Source organism: Phoca vitulina, unplaced genomic scaffold (genome assembly GCF_004348235.1).
Source record: "Phoca vitulina isolate PV1807 unplaced genomic scaffold, GSC_HSeal_1.0 scaffold85, whole genome shotgun sequence".
NCBI lineage: Eukaryota > Metazoa > Chordata > Mammalia > Carnivora > Phocidae > Phoca > Phoca vitulina.
This window is the reverse complement of record NW_022589788.1, coordinates 4,170,660-4,185,399: the sequence shown is the minus strand read 5'-3', so window position 1 is coordinate 4,185,399 and position 14,740 is coordinate 4,170,660. Positions and strand designations below refer to the sequence as shown.

Below are 14,740 nucleotides of genomic sequence, written 5' to 3'. Positions count from 1 at the left end.
GGCGGCGGGCGCGGGCGGCGGTTGCTCGAGCGCGGCGGCCGGCGCGGGCGGCGGCGCGCTGACGGCGGCGGGCGCGGGCGGCGGGCGGGGGAAGATGGCGGAGCTCGGTAAGAAGTACTGCGTGTACTGCCTGGCCGAGGTGAGCCCGCTGCGCTTCCGCTGCACCGAGTGCCAGGACATCGAGCTGTGCCCCGAGTGCTTCTCGGCCGGCGCCGAGATCGGCCACCACCGCCGCTACCACGGCTACCAGCTGGTGGACGGCGGGCGCTTCACGCTGTGGGGGCCCGAGGCGGAGGGCGGCTGGACCAGCCGCGAGGAGCAGCTGCTGCTGGATGCCATCGAGCAGTTCGGCTTCGGAAACTGGGTGAGCGGCCGGCACGACGCGCACCTGCTCGTTCCGTGCCCGCGCCGGCTGGGAGGCGGGCGCGGTCGGCGCGCCGGTTAGGCTCAGAGAGGTGGCGCGACATGCCCAAGGGCACACAGCCAGGAAGTAGCAAGGTGGGGGTTTGGGCTATGGCTTGGCGACCACAGGGCCCTGTTCCCGACCTTAGGAGCAGTTGCACGGGTGCTTGCAGAGTGCAGGCGCTTCGGGCAAGCCCGCGCCGGGCCCGAGTCGCGTTGCTGGACGGAGACAGGTCCGCAGACTTGGCCGAGCAGTAGGCGCCCTGAAGGACTTGGTTCTGCCAGGAGCACAGTGGTGGTGAAGGCCAGGCAGCCTTCGCACACGCCCCGCGGCTGCCCTCCCTTCTCCGTGCGCTTGCTTTGTACGCGGCCCGGTTGGCCCTGCGCCGTTGTCAGGGCGTGTGCCCTGGGTCCCCTGGCAGGGACTTGTTTATCCTGGGGTCCCCGCAAGGCCCAGGACGTCGTGTGAGGAGTGCTCGGTAAGTACTGAACAAAGGAGCACAGACCCGGAGGCGTTTGTCCTGGGCTTTTGCTCTCATCAGAAGGGCTGTGTGGAGACTGAGCTGAGTGGAGAGGGTGAGAGCGGGCTCCTTTAGGTTAGCGGGATAGTGTGCTGGGCCGCCCCGGGGGAGAGTGGGTGCTCTTCTCTGGACAGTCTCTGGGGAGCTCTCTTTCCGCTCGGGAACAGGAAGCTTTCATCCGTGTTAGAAAGGGAAGATCTCTGGCTGGATTCTGGGCCATCTCTGCCAAGAGCTTGTGTCCACCTGCAGGCATCATGAGAAGCAGGGAGGAGTGGGCATGACCCCAGCTCCCTCATCCCTCCAGACCCTTCTACATGAGGTCCTCCTACTTCCCTGAGCCAGTATTTCATCTTGCTGTCATTTCTCCAGCAGTGCACCCCTCCTCCTGGGCTTCTCCCCTTATTCCCAAACCTGGCCTGCTTTCCTTTCCATAAAGTGAGCCAGCCTTCAGGGACTAACAACACCCATGCTGCATCCCGGGGAATCCTTACTCCTTAGAGACACACTGCTGCACAGATTCTCACCTAAGCGCCAACATGGTGATCACCATCCTCTGAAAACCTCATTTTGTCTTGAAGTGCATCGATGTGCGTCGAGCCTCTGCACTGTGCACGTTGTACAATGGTGAAGGACTCTGCAGGGGAGAAAGACCTCGTCCCTGTCTTCAGGGGCTTAAAGTGTTGTAACCGTTTGAGTCTGAGCCAGGACCTCTTCCCTAAGTTCCAGCCTTCGGTGAACCGCTGGTGGACCTCCTCGCTGCTTATCTCACGGACATCTTGACCCTCCGTGAACCAGCTCTCCTACCACCTCACTCAGTTACTCGGACTGCACTCAGAGGCATCCATCCTCAGGTCCCTCTTGCAGGCCCAGTCCAGCAGCAGCTCCATCTCCAGCATATTTTCAGAATCTAACCACTGGTCACACCCTTAGTCCAGGCTGGTGTTTATCTCTTGCCTTGACCACCTCTGGGGCCTCCCAGCTGGTCTTTCTGCTTCATTCTTGTGCCCTCCAGCCCATTCCGTGCGCCATAATCAGAGTGATCTTTGAAGACATGCCGCATCCCATCAGCCTTCAGTGGCTTCCAGGCCTACTTAGATTAAATTTCATGGCCCACAGGGATCTCAGCTGCTACCCCCCCAACCATTTATTATTTCTACTGCTTGGAGCGCTTTTCCTCCAGATCATGGCTCGTGACTGGTCTTTCGGCTTCCATATCAGCGCCTCCAAGAGACTCCCGCCCCCCGCCCCCTGTTCTCAGAGCGCTTATCTCCACAGCCATTGCTAAAAATAGCTGAGGTGGACCCAGAGCTTTGCCGAGTGCCAGGCACTGTGCTGGGCAGTTTGTTTCCTGGGACCTCTTCCCAGCCGCCCTGTGCAGTCGGCTTTGAACTGAGGAGTTTCACATCAGAGCCTGCTCCCCGCTGCACTCCTCGCTGGTCTCCACTCTGCAGCACTGTGGGGGACACCCGAGGACTCGGCCACTTAGAGTGTGTCGGAGGAAGCATGGGCCAGGAAGGGGGGCGTCCTGACCCAAAACAGTGCTTTTGGAACTGGAGTGTGCCTAGGAATCACCTGGGGAGCTTGTTAACATGCAGATTCCTCTCCAAGCAGACAGCAATCTCAGCTGTTAGAGGAGACCAAGCCGGAGGAGGGGCTTGGGCCTGGGTGCTGAGGGTCCTCTTCCTGCTGAACCCGTGGGGGGTCCTGGGAGGAGGCAGAGATTCTGCATGCTAACCACACCTGGAGTGCTGCCAGGCTGCGGGCGCTGGTATCTCTTTAGCTGTGCGCTCTTGGGCCACCTGCTCTGCCCACCAGACTTCACCGTGCTTCCCCCGAGGCTCTCTGCAGCTCCGAGACGTGCGGTTCCCTTCTGAGCAGATGCCCAGCTGCGTGCACGGAAGCGACCTGCCCCACGCGTGCCCCGTGCAGCCTGTTCCAGTTCTGAGCGGGGCTCCTTCGTGCACACCTCGTCTCGTGCCCTTCACCACAGCTCTGGGGCTGGCTTTGTAGTTTCCAGCTGCAGAACAGCGCCTCGGAGAATTGAAGATGCTTGTCCGGGATGCCTTGGCTTTTCTCATGGTAAAGCCAGGGCTCAGGTGCAGGCCCGTCTGATTCCAAAGTCTGCGCCTTAAGCTCTGGGTATAAGAGCATTAAGTACTGCGGGTCAGAGGCTGGGAGCTTACTGCTGCGGCCAAAGGTGTGGCTGGCCTGGTAGGGCTTTTCAGGGGGACGTCGGTCCGTGCCTGGGACGGGAAGTGGGGAGATGACCAGGGGAGGGCGGGAGCTAGGTTTCGCGGGCTGGGGTGCGGTGTGGAGAGAGGCAGCACACGAATCAGTGGCAGCTGTGTAGATGAAGGTGAGCCCGGTCGCCCTCATTTTTCAGATGGCACGCGTGATCTGTCACCTCTGGGTGGCACTGCTTTGTGTGGGATTCATGGGGGTGGGGCGATTTCAGCAGATCCTGGGGGAGAGGCCGCTGCTGAAGTCTGGCGCCATTGCTCCCTTTCGTCCTGGGGCTGAGGCACTGGGACCGACGGGGCCGGGCGTGGCTGAGGGATGCTCGCTGTGAGGCCGGGAGGGTTTGGGGGCGAGCTGTGTATCTAGGCCCTGACACCGGGCCCCTGCCTTTGAGCTTGGGTGGGGAGATGCCTGGGAATGCGACAGCGGGGAAGGGTGGGCAGGTGGTCAGTGACCTGGAGTTACGTCACCAGGGGTATCCAGAGCCTCGAAGCAGCCGGTTTTGTGGTGGGTGCTACTTGTGTTCAGAGTTAGAAGATACAGATCGTGCTGGAAACCGCTGGGGTGGGTGAAGGAATGTGGCAGAGCCGGAAGTTGACCCGGGTCCTCTGACTCCATGCCCAGAACCTCACTGAGTGCGGGCAGAATCCTGGATTCTGCGGAGTCCCGGAATCCCAGGGGCTCCCCAGATCTCCTGAGCTGGCATCTGTATGGGTGAGGTCTGGAAATAGGTATTGATAGAGTTCTGGTGCGGCCCACGGTGCCATGTTGGGGAACCATGGGAACATTCACTTCTCGTGGAAGGGTGTTGGTGGGAACGGGTAAGCCCATCCCTTGAGCATCCTGACAATGGGTTCTTAATTGCCAATAAGGATGGGGAGGGGGAGGGAGGAGCCTGGGTGGAGAAAGCAGCTAGAGGTAATAGGGTTCTGCAGGGCAGTGGTTTCAGAACACCCTGGAAGGCTTGTTAAAACACAGATCGTGCCCAGTCCCCCCCTCCTGGCTCTGCATCAGTAGATCCGGTCTGGGATCCACATGAGAATTTGCATTTCTAACAACTTCTCGGGTGTTGCTGGTGAGGCTGGTCCAGGGACCCTACTTTCAGACCATCGATGTAGAGTAAGGCATGCCACTTTTTATTGTAGTGAAATATACATACCATTTATCATTTTAACCATTTTTTTAAGTGAGCTGTATGCCCACCGTGGGGCTGTATTCATGACCCCAAGATCAAGAGTCACGTGCTCTGCCGACTGAGCTAGCCAGGCGCCCCCAGTTTTAGCCGTTATAAAGTGTCCAGTTCAGTGACATTAAGTATGTTCACACTGTTGGGCCACATCACCACCGTCCATCTCCAGAACTTTCTCATCATCACAGACAGAAACTGTGCCTGTTACACAACATCTCCCCGCTTACCCCCGTCCCCAGCCCTGGGCACCCACCGTCCTGCTTTCCATCTCTGTGAATTTGACTACTCTTGGGACCTCATATAGAGAAATGCTACACTGTTTGTCCTGTTGTGACTAGTTCATTTCACTCAGCTTAACGTTAGCCCTCGAGGTCATTCACGTCGCGGGTGTCACACGTCCTGCTAGTTTAAGGCTGAACACCATCCGGCCGTTCGTCCATCCGGCCGGCCGCCAGGGGCGCTTGGGCCGCTCCCAGTTTTGGCTGTTGGGAGTCTGCCGCAGTGAACATAGGTGTACAAACATCTGAGTCCGCGCTTGTCATCATTTTAGATCAATATCTAGAGGTGGCGGGCCAGGGTCACCTGGTTACTGTTTTGAGGTGCGTCCTTCTGTCCCGCACTTGGTGAAGTGCGCTCTCAGGCTTATCTGACCCGAAAGGCTCCGTCCCCTTGAGGGCCAGTCACAGCCGTGTGAGCTGGTGAGTTCTCTTGAGCTGAGGGAGGAGGACAGGGAACCTGGAACTGAGGCTTGCAGAACTTTGCGTGTGAACAAATCCAACGAACAGGAGCAGTGGCCAAGGAAAATAGGGTCCCTAAATGGCTGGTGACCTGTAAGGACAGATGACAAGCCGCTCTTGGTCCTCGGCCTCTGATGTGGGAGGGGGCACCGCCCACCAGTGTGTCTGTGGCAGAGGCTCAAGCCGTGGGCTGGGGGCCGCATGGGGGGGGGGCAGGGTTTGCCCCAGAGCAGCGGGTGCCCAGTCCTTCCAGCCCCCGCGAGGCAGGCGGCTCTTCTGTCCCCTCTGAGGATGACTGAGCGAGGCTGGAGTGGGGGGGCCCGAACCACATCCGAAGGCGCGTGGGGTCAGCTGGGAGAGGAGGCCCAGGTGGCCGGGCTGGCGACTGGTCAGGCAACACTGGGCCCTGTGGGTGCATGTCCCCAGCTCAGGAGGGACAGGTGGGCATCCCGCCGCACAGGCTCATCCCTCCTCTTTCCTCTGGGCCTGAGCGGTCCCTCCTTGTCCTTTGGTCAAAGCCCATCGCTCAGCTCTTCATTCTTCCCTGGCCCCGTGCAGGCCTTTGCTCCCTCCTGCTGGCTTGGGGCTGGGGCTGCCCCCTTGTCCCCAGCTGCTCCTGGGGTCTCTGCTCCCAGGGCGGCTCTGCCCGCAGAACCTGCTCCCCCGGGGCACCGCCACAGGTTTGCATGCTGGGCCTTCTGGCTGCTTCTGTCCCTTTGAAGCTTCTTGCCTTGAAGAAGGAAGCCCCACCTCTGAGTCTGGCTCCCAAGCTCTGGGGAGGAGAGGGTGCTGCTGGTGGGGGAGGGGCCGAGGTGGCACTCAGTGCTCTCTGGGAAGCTCTGGGGAAGGAGCTGGTTTGTACACAAAGACTGACTGTCACTCTGCTCGGGAGGAGAGGGGAGGAGACGGCCAGCACAGTGCCCCAGCCACGTGCCCCAGAGGTTAGAGGTGGAGTGGCCGAGCCACAGGCGAGGTGGTTCTAGGAGCGTGCGGGCCGTGGTCTGGCCTTGCTCTGCCTTTCTAAAGGACCAGGAAGCATTTGATTGCAGAGGTCTCCCTGCGGTGTGCACTGTGTCACCGCCCCATGAGAGGCCCCGTGGTGACAGGGCGAGTGCTCCGGAGCGAGACTGTCTGCTACAGAAGCCCTGGGGGGAGCGTCACCTGAGGTTCCAGATGCTACATGCAGAAGCACATACCTGTCACTGTGATGAGTTTTATTTCCTCCCGACGAAGCCCTGGAAGGGGAGGGATTACAGGCCCAGAAGCAGAAGGTGAGAGGATAAGAATCACAGGCCACGGGTGGTTGAGCCAGAACCTGCACCCCGCCCAGGGTTGGGGGGGCTACGACAGGCCTCCAGAGGGGATGGGGGCGGCTGCGGGTGCGCCCAGGCCATGGCGCCAAGGGGGGAGCCGGCCGACACACTGCCGGTGACTTCTCCGCACTGCCCTCCCCTTCCCGTCCTTGCTCCGGTGCTGGAGGCCGCTCCAGTGAGCCATGGAAAGGCCGGGAGGAGACCAGACCAGCCAGAAAAGGCCGTGGAGTCCTGACTCCCTGGGATGCTCACTTCTGTCCCGGAGAGCCAGCGTCCTGGTGGGAGTCTAGTGACCTTGGACAGTAGACTTGACAGCCCGTTCAGTGTCCTAGAGGCGTGTTTTCCTTCATTTCTCTGAGGACTCTAAGGAAGCAGCATACCTATCCTTATCTTTTTCCAGGGGCGGGAGGCTAAAGGACCAGAACCTGGAATTCTGTCTCCGCAGACTGTGGGCTACTCACCCGAGTGCCGCTGTGTGTCGGGGAAAACCAGCTGCAGGATACAGTTGTGGTCCTTGCGTAGTTGTAGTTGCCCCTGAGTTGTCCTTGTCTCTCCACATCTGTCCGCCCAAACCCACTTTTGTTGCTTCTGCCTGCCCACCCTTCTGTTTGCCCATCCATGCGTGTGTCTGTCTGTCCGTCCATCCATCATCTAGATTAAGCAGAAACTTTGACCTTGAGCACGTGCTCTGCTGCTGTCATATGTGACTCTGGGGCTGTGACAAGACACTTGGGCCCCTTGCGGGAGGCAGGCAGGTCTCGTGTGACTGCTGACGCGTGCAGATGGGAGAAGACAGGGTGTGCGGGCAGGATGCGGGCATGTGGTGGGGTTCTGCAGCTCTTGCTATTTTTAATCATCTTTTAAGGTATGTTCCTCCCTGTCATTCCTCTGTGGATTCTGGTTAGAACCAGAGCTGTGTCGTCGCTCTTGTTCAGACCGTTCCGTCGTGATCTTCCTCTCTTCCCGAGTCTTTGAGAAATTAGGGTTTTGGTGTTTTCCTGGGCCTTTCTCAATGGTCCTGAGACAAACACAGTGGCCTGGGGGCGATTCTCCTTCAGCGGCAGCTGCTGGCCAGTGTCTGTCCTGGCCGTGGCCTTGCAGCTGTCATCGGGCAGTGGGTAAGGTGGATTGATGACAGAGACTCCTGGGCTCCTGGTGACGAGGCGCTGGCCACTCTGATTTGATTCATGGCTTCATAAATACTCATAACCTGGGTCCATGCGAGAGCCAGAGTCCGCCTCTTTATGTGAAGAGGGTCTGGGCAACCAAAGTGCCAGTGCACGGCTGGCCAGCCTGCACCCGTGTGGCCCTGGGGGGGTGGATGTTTGTGGAGCAGGACATTGCCCTTGTCACCTGCCTGTGACCATGGAGCCACACCGCACTCGCCACGGCCAGGGAGCTTGTCCATGGGACAGAAGAGTCCTCTTCTGAGTACTCTGTGTTTTCTTTTCTAATATTTGGATGTCAATCTTAGACCTCTAAATAGAGAATTATGAGGCAGAATTTAACGTTACTTTTTAGGGGCACCTGGCTGGGCTCAGTCCGTGAAGTGCCCAGCTCTTGATTTCGGCTCAGGTTGTCATGGTCTCTGGGTTGTGAGATCGAGCCCCGTGTCGGGCTCTACGCTCAGCGTGGAGTTGGCTTGAGATTCTCTCTCTCTCTCTCCCTCTGCCCCTCCCCCACCGCACTCTCCCTCTCTCTCTCTCTAAAAAAAAAAAGAATTTATTTTTTAAAAATAACTTTTATTTTCAATTTACCCAAAAAAGGGAAAAAATAGTATGCAGAGTTCCCGTATATGTTCATCCCATAAGCCTCCTGAAGTGTTAGCGTCTTGCAGAGGTACGACGTGGTTCCAGAAGGCAGGATGCTGATGTGGATTCAGAGCCCTTCCCTCGTGCACAGACCGGCCCAGGGTCCCCGCCAGGAAACCCCAGTGATGTCGCTGACATGTCTCTTGCAGTCACAGTTCTCTGTCTCGTGGCTGACACGCTGGAGGGCTGCTGGCTGCTACTTTGTGGAACGTTGCCAGCCTCTGGTGTCGGGCCCGCCGCCGTGAGCAGCGTGGGACGGGGTCGCTCTTCTGACACTTCCTCCCGTTGGGGGATTTCTCCTTCTGACTTAGAACCGGACACAATATTCTTGAGGATGAGGACAGGCCGCAGGCGGGTGTCCAGTGCAGTGGCCCCTTCCTGCTCAGCGCGGCCGCCCTGGCTGGCCCCTGGTGTCCCGATGTGGCCCAGCAGACAGCGCCCGTCTTCCAGCCCTTTGCACAGCGGCAGCGGCGTGTACTCGCTCTTCTGGGCCGTGCTGCTCGCTGCCTGGCCTGTGAGCGGGAACACTTGCTGGGGGCGGGCGGGCCCAGGCGTCCCTGCCCCGGCCCCCGGCGCTGAGGCCCCCGGCGGTTTCCGTCGCCTGCGCTCGCTCCCACGCTGTCAAAGTTGATGGCAAGAACCTCCAACCGATAACACACCTTGGTTTGGCCAGATACCGACTTGACTTCACTTCTCAGAATCCTTCTGTTTTTCAGGATTTCAGTTTTCTCCGAAATGTGGTGCTCCGAGCATCCAGTCATTTTTGAAAGGCAGGTTGCTGAGGTTCAGGGTCAGCGGACTTTTGTTGGGGGGGGCACCTGGTGCTTTTGCCCACTCACGGGGCAGCCCGCTCTGCAGGTTTTCTCACGGGGCCAGGGCGGGGGGGCCAGGCCTGGGGCCCAGCTTCCTAACCAGGCAAGCCTGGATGGGCAGCCCAGCCCCCCCGAGCCTCTGGTGAAGGGGCACCTCAGGTCCCTCACACGGGAGGCTCCCTGGACACTTGACTCTGAACTGTGTATGGCTGCAGGCTCGCCCAGAAGCTGCGGTGAGGGGTGGAGAAGCCTCTGGGCCGGGCTTGGCCATACCTCTGAGCACATGGCCGGGCCCTGGAAGCTCAGACCGGGCGCATGTGGGCATTTCCGCTCTCTGGACACCCTCATGAGGATGTCCTTTCCTCCTGACCGGGCAGGTGTCAGGGATGGTGTTTCCAGTGTAGCTCATCAGGGTGGAAGAATGCCCACCGGCCTGCTCGCCCCTCTGAGCGGGACCTGAGCTGGGCCCCTCGTGTGCACGAAGCCTCTGCGCGTTCTGTCCATAGTGTTCGCAGCAAGTGTGGGGTGCGTGGTAGGGCTGTCTCCTTACTCCTGTCTCCCTAGGGGTAAGAACCCGAGGCCCAGAGATGGGAAGTGACCAGCTTGGGTCACACAGTGGCCGTAGATGCTGGGGATGGTTGTAACGCGGTGTGTTTTTTGGGGTTTCTTTTTGGGTAGGAGGAGGCAAATGCTCCCTGGGAAAATAAAATAAACAGATTTGATGCAAATAGTAATGGTTTAAAGAAGTTAATCACGTACGCAGTTCTTCCCCGTAAGACCAGAATCTGGTGTTTGCTCTAATCTTCTGGTTCTCAGAAACGGTTCTCCCCCGTTAGGCCCCAGCGTTGCCCTGTCCCTGGGCCTGGAGCCCCGCCCTCAGCGCTCAGTGCCCTGGGGAGGAGTCCCTGAGGCCAGGCCACAGGAGCGCTTCCCTCCCTCGGTGCCCTGTGTGTCCTCAGTCTGCAGCCCCAGTGGACTGGCTGGTTTTCTGGAATCCAGTTGGGCCTTCGGGGGTGCAGAGACCAAGCTGATCTTGCGGGGGTGAGCGGGCGAGGGCGCAGAGTGGCTGGCGTGGCGCCCCGGCGGCCAGCAGAGCCGAGTGCAGGGGGAGTGGGGGCTGGAGGCAGGGGGCTGAGCGGCTGCCGGGGAATGAGTGCGCATTTTGGGCAGCTACTCTGTGGAGTGGCTTTAGCGGTTGACTGAGGAAGAGGCCTCTTGGCAGAAGGAAAAGATTGGGGGAGTTGTACAATTTCCTCTCGTTAATAACCCTTGTGTTCGTGGGTCACCTTCTGTGGGAGCGCGCGCTCGCAGCCCGCGGCAGGCGTTAGCTACCTACCCGTGGAGGCTGTCATCGGTGACGGCCCCCGCCGCTTTAAAAGGCACGCCTGGTCCTCTGTCCCACCACCTGGGAAGGGGACAGGCTGCCGCCCCCCTACGCCCCCAGGGGCCGTGTCCCTTTCAGTTCCTGGAGGCAGGCAGCGTGGTCCAACAGGGTCCCTCCTGTGTCGGGAGCGGAGGGTGGGAGCCCTGGTGGCCCTGGGAAGAGGCGGGGCAGCGGGGGTGGTCCGTCCCCCCCTTCCCCCCCGCCCCGGAGTGCAGGCTTTGCGGTGGGGCAGGCGGCACCTCCCCGGATCGTCCCCGCCGGTCCCGTCTAGTGTCCACAACCGCCGGGTGAGCCCGGCTCCAAAGAGCGCGCCGTCCGGTGCCCTGTGGGAGGGGGGATGCCGTGGACTGGAAGCGGTCCAGGCCGACCTTGGCGAGCGGCGCGCGCCCCCGAGCGTGAGGCCGACTTTCGGAGTAACCTGTGACCCCTGTCGTTGTAGGAAGACATGGCCGCTCACGTCGGAGCTTCCCGCACGCCGCAGGAGGTGATGGAGCATTACGTAAGCATGTACATCCACGGAAACCTGGGGAGAGCCTGCATCCCCGACACCATCCCCAACCGGGTGACCGACCACACGTGCCCCGGCGGAGGGCCCCTGTCCCCCAGCCTCACCACCCCCTTGCCTCCCCTAGACATCTCGGTGGCCGAGCAGCAGCAGCTGGGCTACATGCCGCTGCGTGACGACTATGAGATCGAGTACGACCAGGACGCCGAGACGCTCATCAGCGGGCTCTCGGTCAACTACGACGACGAGGACGTGGAGATCGAGCTGAAGCGCGCGCACGTGGACATGTACGTCCGCAAGCTCAGGGAGCGGCAGCGGCGCAAGAACATCGCGCGCGACTACAACCTGGTGCCCGCCTTCCTGGGCAAGGACAAGAAGGACAAGGAGCGGCCGGCCAAGCGCAAGGTCACCAAGGAGGAGAAGGAGCTGCGGCTGAAGCTGCGGCCGCTCTACCAGTTCATGTCGTGCAAGGAGTTCGACGACCTGTTCGAGGGCATGCACAAGGAGAAGATGCTGCGGGCCAAGATCCGCGAGCTGCAGCGGTACCGGCGCAACGGCATCACCAAGCTCGAGGAGTCGGCCGAGTACGAGGCGGCGCGGCACAAGCGCGAGAAGAGGAAGGAGAACAAGAGCGCGGCCGGCGCCAAGAGGGGCAAGGAGGACGCCAAGGACGGCGAGTTCGCGGCCATCGAGCACCTGCCGGGCTTCGAGCTGCTGTCGGACCGCGAGAAGGTGCTCTGCAGCTCCTTGAACCTGAGCCCCGCGCGCTACGTGACCGTGAAGACCATCATCATCAAAGACCACCTGCAGAAGCGGCAGGGGATCCCCTCCAAAAGCCGCCTCCCTAGTTACTTGGACAAAGTCCTCAAGAAAAGGATTTTAAATTTCCTCACGGAGAGCGGGTGGATATCCAGGGATGCGTCCTGAAAGCGGCGCCGGGCTCAGGGCGCTGGCCAGCGAGCCCCGAGGACTTGGGGTGAGGGAGCGGCAGGAGATGCTTCCCCCGCCCCGCCCCGTTGTTGCTCTTTTTTAAACAAATTGAGTTCCTTTCTTTTAGGCTATCAATTCTTTTCATGGTCCTCTGAAAAAGAAGCAATAGTAACGATTTTATGTCGGATCGTGGGGGAAGCCGATATATGTATATTTTAACTTAGTCCTAAAGTCATACCTTAAGATGACGATTTGCCTTTACGTGTTCAGTTTGGGGAATATTATGAGATTGGGCCATTTCCTTTTGTGTCTTCCCCTTGGTACGCGACTCTTGGGCTGTGGGTAAGAGGAGCAGCTTCCTGCTGGGCCCGCCAGCCACCAGCTTGACCCTGTGACGTGACCTCTGGCTGGCCGCCGGGGACGCCCTCGGGGGGCCCGCTGCCACCCCCACGGACACCCCAGCACAGCCCCAGCACGCGGCACTTTAGGTGGGGGCCGGGGCGGGGCAGGTGGGCAGCGAGGCTGGAGAACCGCGGGATGTTTCCCGGGAGCCTCAGAGGAGGAGTCGGGTGGCACACCGTGTCCGAGCGAGCTTCCCCCGGATTCCCGGCCGCAGGCAGTCGGAGCCTGCCGATGCCGAGCCCGGAAACCACCCCTTGCCTCACTTACCGGGGGCGGAGCCTGCGGGCTCACGGCGGGCAGGCTCCCTGGTGTGTGGAGGGGGGCTCCGGGGGCGCCGGCAGGACTGGCGTGGGCGCCAGAACTCAGAGCCGGTCTTCCAGGGGGCTGCTGCTTGCCGCCCTTAGGACTTGCAGTACCGAGCACCCCATTTGACTCGGAAGAACTCGTTTTAGAAATTGGAGGAGGGCTCTGAGTTCTGGAGTCCACGTCCTCCAGGATTTCATGGCGGTTGCAATGACCTTTTCCACTGCAACCCTGACCTTGACCGTGCTGGCCTGGCTAAGCGTCCTACTTCCGGTGGTGCCCAGCGCTCTGCGGACCAGAGCTGGACTGGGCTGCTCGCACACAGGCTCCGGCAGCGCAGGAGGGGGCCTCCGGGGCGAGGCCCTGCGTGGCTTCTCTGGGTCCCCGTTTTGGGCCGCTCAGCTTGTGCCCAGCCCTGCTGTGTGCAGGGGCCCCGCTTCCGTGGATGGACGCGGTACCTTCTTCCTGGAACTTGAGTCAGTCATTTGTCTTCCTGCTGCTCAGGGTTGGTTCTCCTGTCTAAGGCCCTGCTTTAGAGTCGGGGTGACTGCAGACCCCAGCACTCCATTCTTCCTGGAGCCCATCCTGCCTCTCCTGCCCCCCCCCCATAGCTACCAAGAGACTGTTTACCTCCCAGAATGCTGGGGCTTGAAGTTACATTAAAGTGAAGTTATTTGAAAGACGAAAGAAAAAAAGACCCTCATCATTTCCAAGGACTTAATTACGGTGCCTTTTCCTTTCTTTTTACATTCTTCTGTCCCCCAGGGTAAATTTTTCAGCATTAAATAAAACCTTTCAAATATATTGTACGTGGCTTTAGTTGTGAAGTACGTCGCGTGCTGGCAGGTAGTGGTCCCTGTGAGCCGCGCCCGGGACTCCTAGGCCCTAGGAAGACGCAGCGAGCAGGGGTGGTGCCCCCTGGAGGCTCACTGCGGTGACTGAGCAGTGACGGGGATGGCGCCTCTCCCCTGCGCTTCCTGGACCAGCGGCTTCTCTGCCCTGGGAACCGACTAGAACTGCAGACCCTCAGGCCCTGCCCCGCCCTGGATGCTCCCTGGACGCTCGGAAACCGTGTCACCGTCCGGGCCTCCGGAGCGCAGGCTACAGCTCCTCCCGCCTTTGGCCTTCACTCAGTCCGTGTCAGGTTCCTGGTTTGGTGAGGTTCTCAATTTGGTATTTTTGTATGAAATGGCTGCCAGACTTAAGCTGGAGAAGCAAAAGATCCCGGTCAGCGTGTGGCCCAGGCCAGCCGAGGGCCGTCCAGTGAACAGTCTGTGCTTAAGCAGGTTTTCAGTATGTGGATCTTCTTCAGTGGTACGAACAATCCATTTAGGCTTGGCTGTTTTAGAACCGTGAACGTGTAACTGATGTTAAAGCACTGGCAGGTTGTCCGAGGAAGAGGCACCTTCATCACTGGGCGCCTCTTACCCCGTCCCCGCCGGCTGTGCGGCCCGTTGGCCCTTACGCGGCCGCCAGCTCAGGGCCCTTAAGCTTCTGTATGTAAAATTCGTTCCCCTCATCCCCTGAAATCAGGGTTTTGCCAAATGTAAACTGACTTTGAGTCCAAAAAGTTAGTTAGTTAATTCAGCCATTCAAAATAATGTTCTCTGGATGGCCCACGTGCCAAGGATGTGTAAAAACCGAAACTCTACAATTTTTATTTTTTTACACATTCAGCAAGTGGGGAGCAAAGCGGTGTCACTGCTGCGTGGGCACGCCCGGTCAGGGGACAGCGTGCGCGAGACCCGTCTGAGCTCGCGCCTGGCGTCAAACCCGTTCCTCCTCGCAAGTAGGAGTTAAACTGGCCGTGACGCAGAAGCCCGTTTGCACCAGGCCTCCGTCCCCGCCAGCGGCAGACCGCCCGGGAGGACTGGGGTGCAGTCGGCAGACCTCACCTCCAGCGCGGAGGGGCGTTTCCCTATCAGTGGCGACGCAGGGTGACGGGAAACCACGGTGCAGCCCCTCAGCGGTCGTGCCCCAGCTGCCGAGGGAGGGGCTGCACACACGGGGAGAAGTTTGTTTGAAAATTACGCACGCAGCTTTGGGTTTAGAGGAGTTCCAGAAGGTGAGGCGAGATCCTCGCAGAGCTCGGACGCCTGTGGGTTTTCTCCGTGCGCTGCGCTGCCTGAGGTTCTGGGCAAGTTTCTGACCAAGCAACTTAAGACTGCTTCGTGGAAAAGAGGAAAATACTTT

At 59.9% G+C, this 14,740-nt stretch overlaps 1 protein-coding gene across 1 annotated transcript; it reads left to right on the top strand.

The window, feature by feature from the left end:
- The first annotated feature begins 91 nt into the window (after nt 1-91).
- Nucleotides 92-13,655, top strand: TADA2B (transcriptional adaptor 2B). The gene is made up of 2 exons (XM_032395501.1): nt 92-364; nt 10,847-13,655. The coding sequence occupies exons 1-2, from the start codon at nt 95-97 to the stop codon at nt 11,837-11,839; spliced, it is 1,263 nt and encodes a 420-aa protein (XP_032251392.1). The 5' UTR covers nt 92-94; the 3' UTR covers nt 11,840-13,655.
- Nucleotides 13,656-14,740: the final 1,085 nt, after the last annotated feature.

Excerpts from the sequence above, each read along its gene's own strand:
- TADA2B (XM_032395501.1), top strand. The coding sequence starts at position 95 with ATGGCGGAGCTCGGTAAGAAGTACTGCGTGTACTGCCTGGCCGAGGTG. Across the intron at positions 365-10,846 it reads AGTTCGGCTTCGGAAACTGG|GAAGACATGGCCGCTCACGT; the intron begins GTGAGCGGCCGG and ends CTGTCGTTGTAG.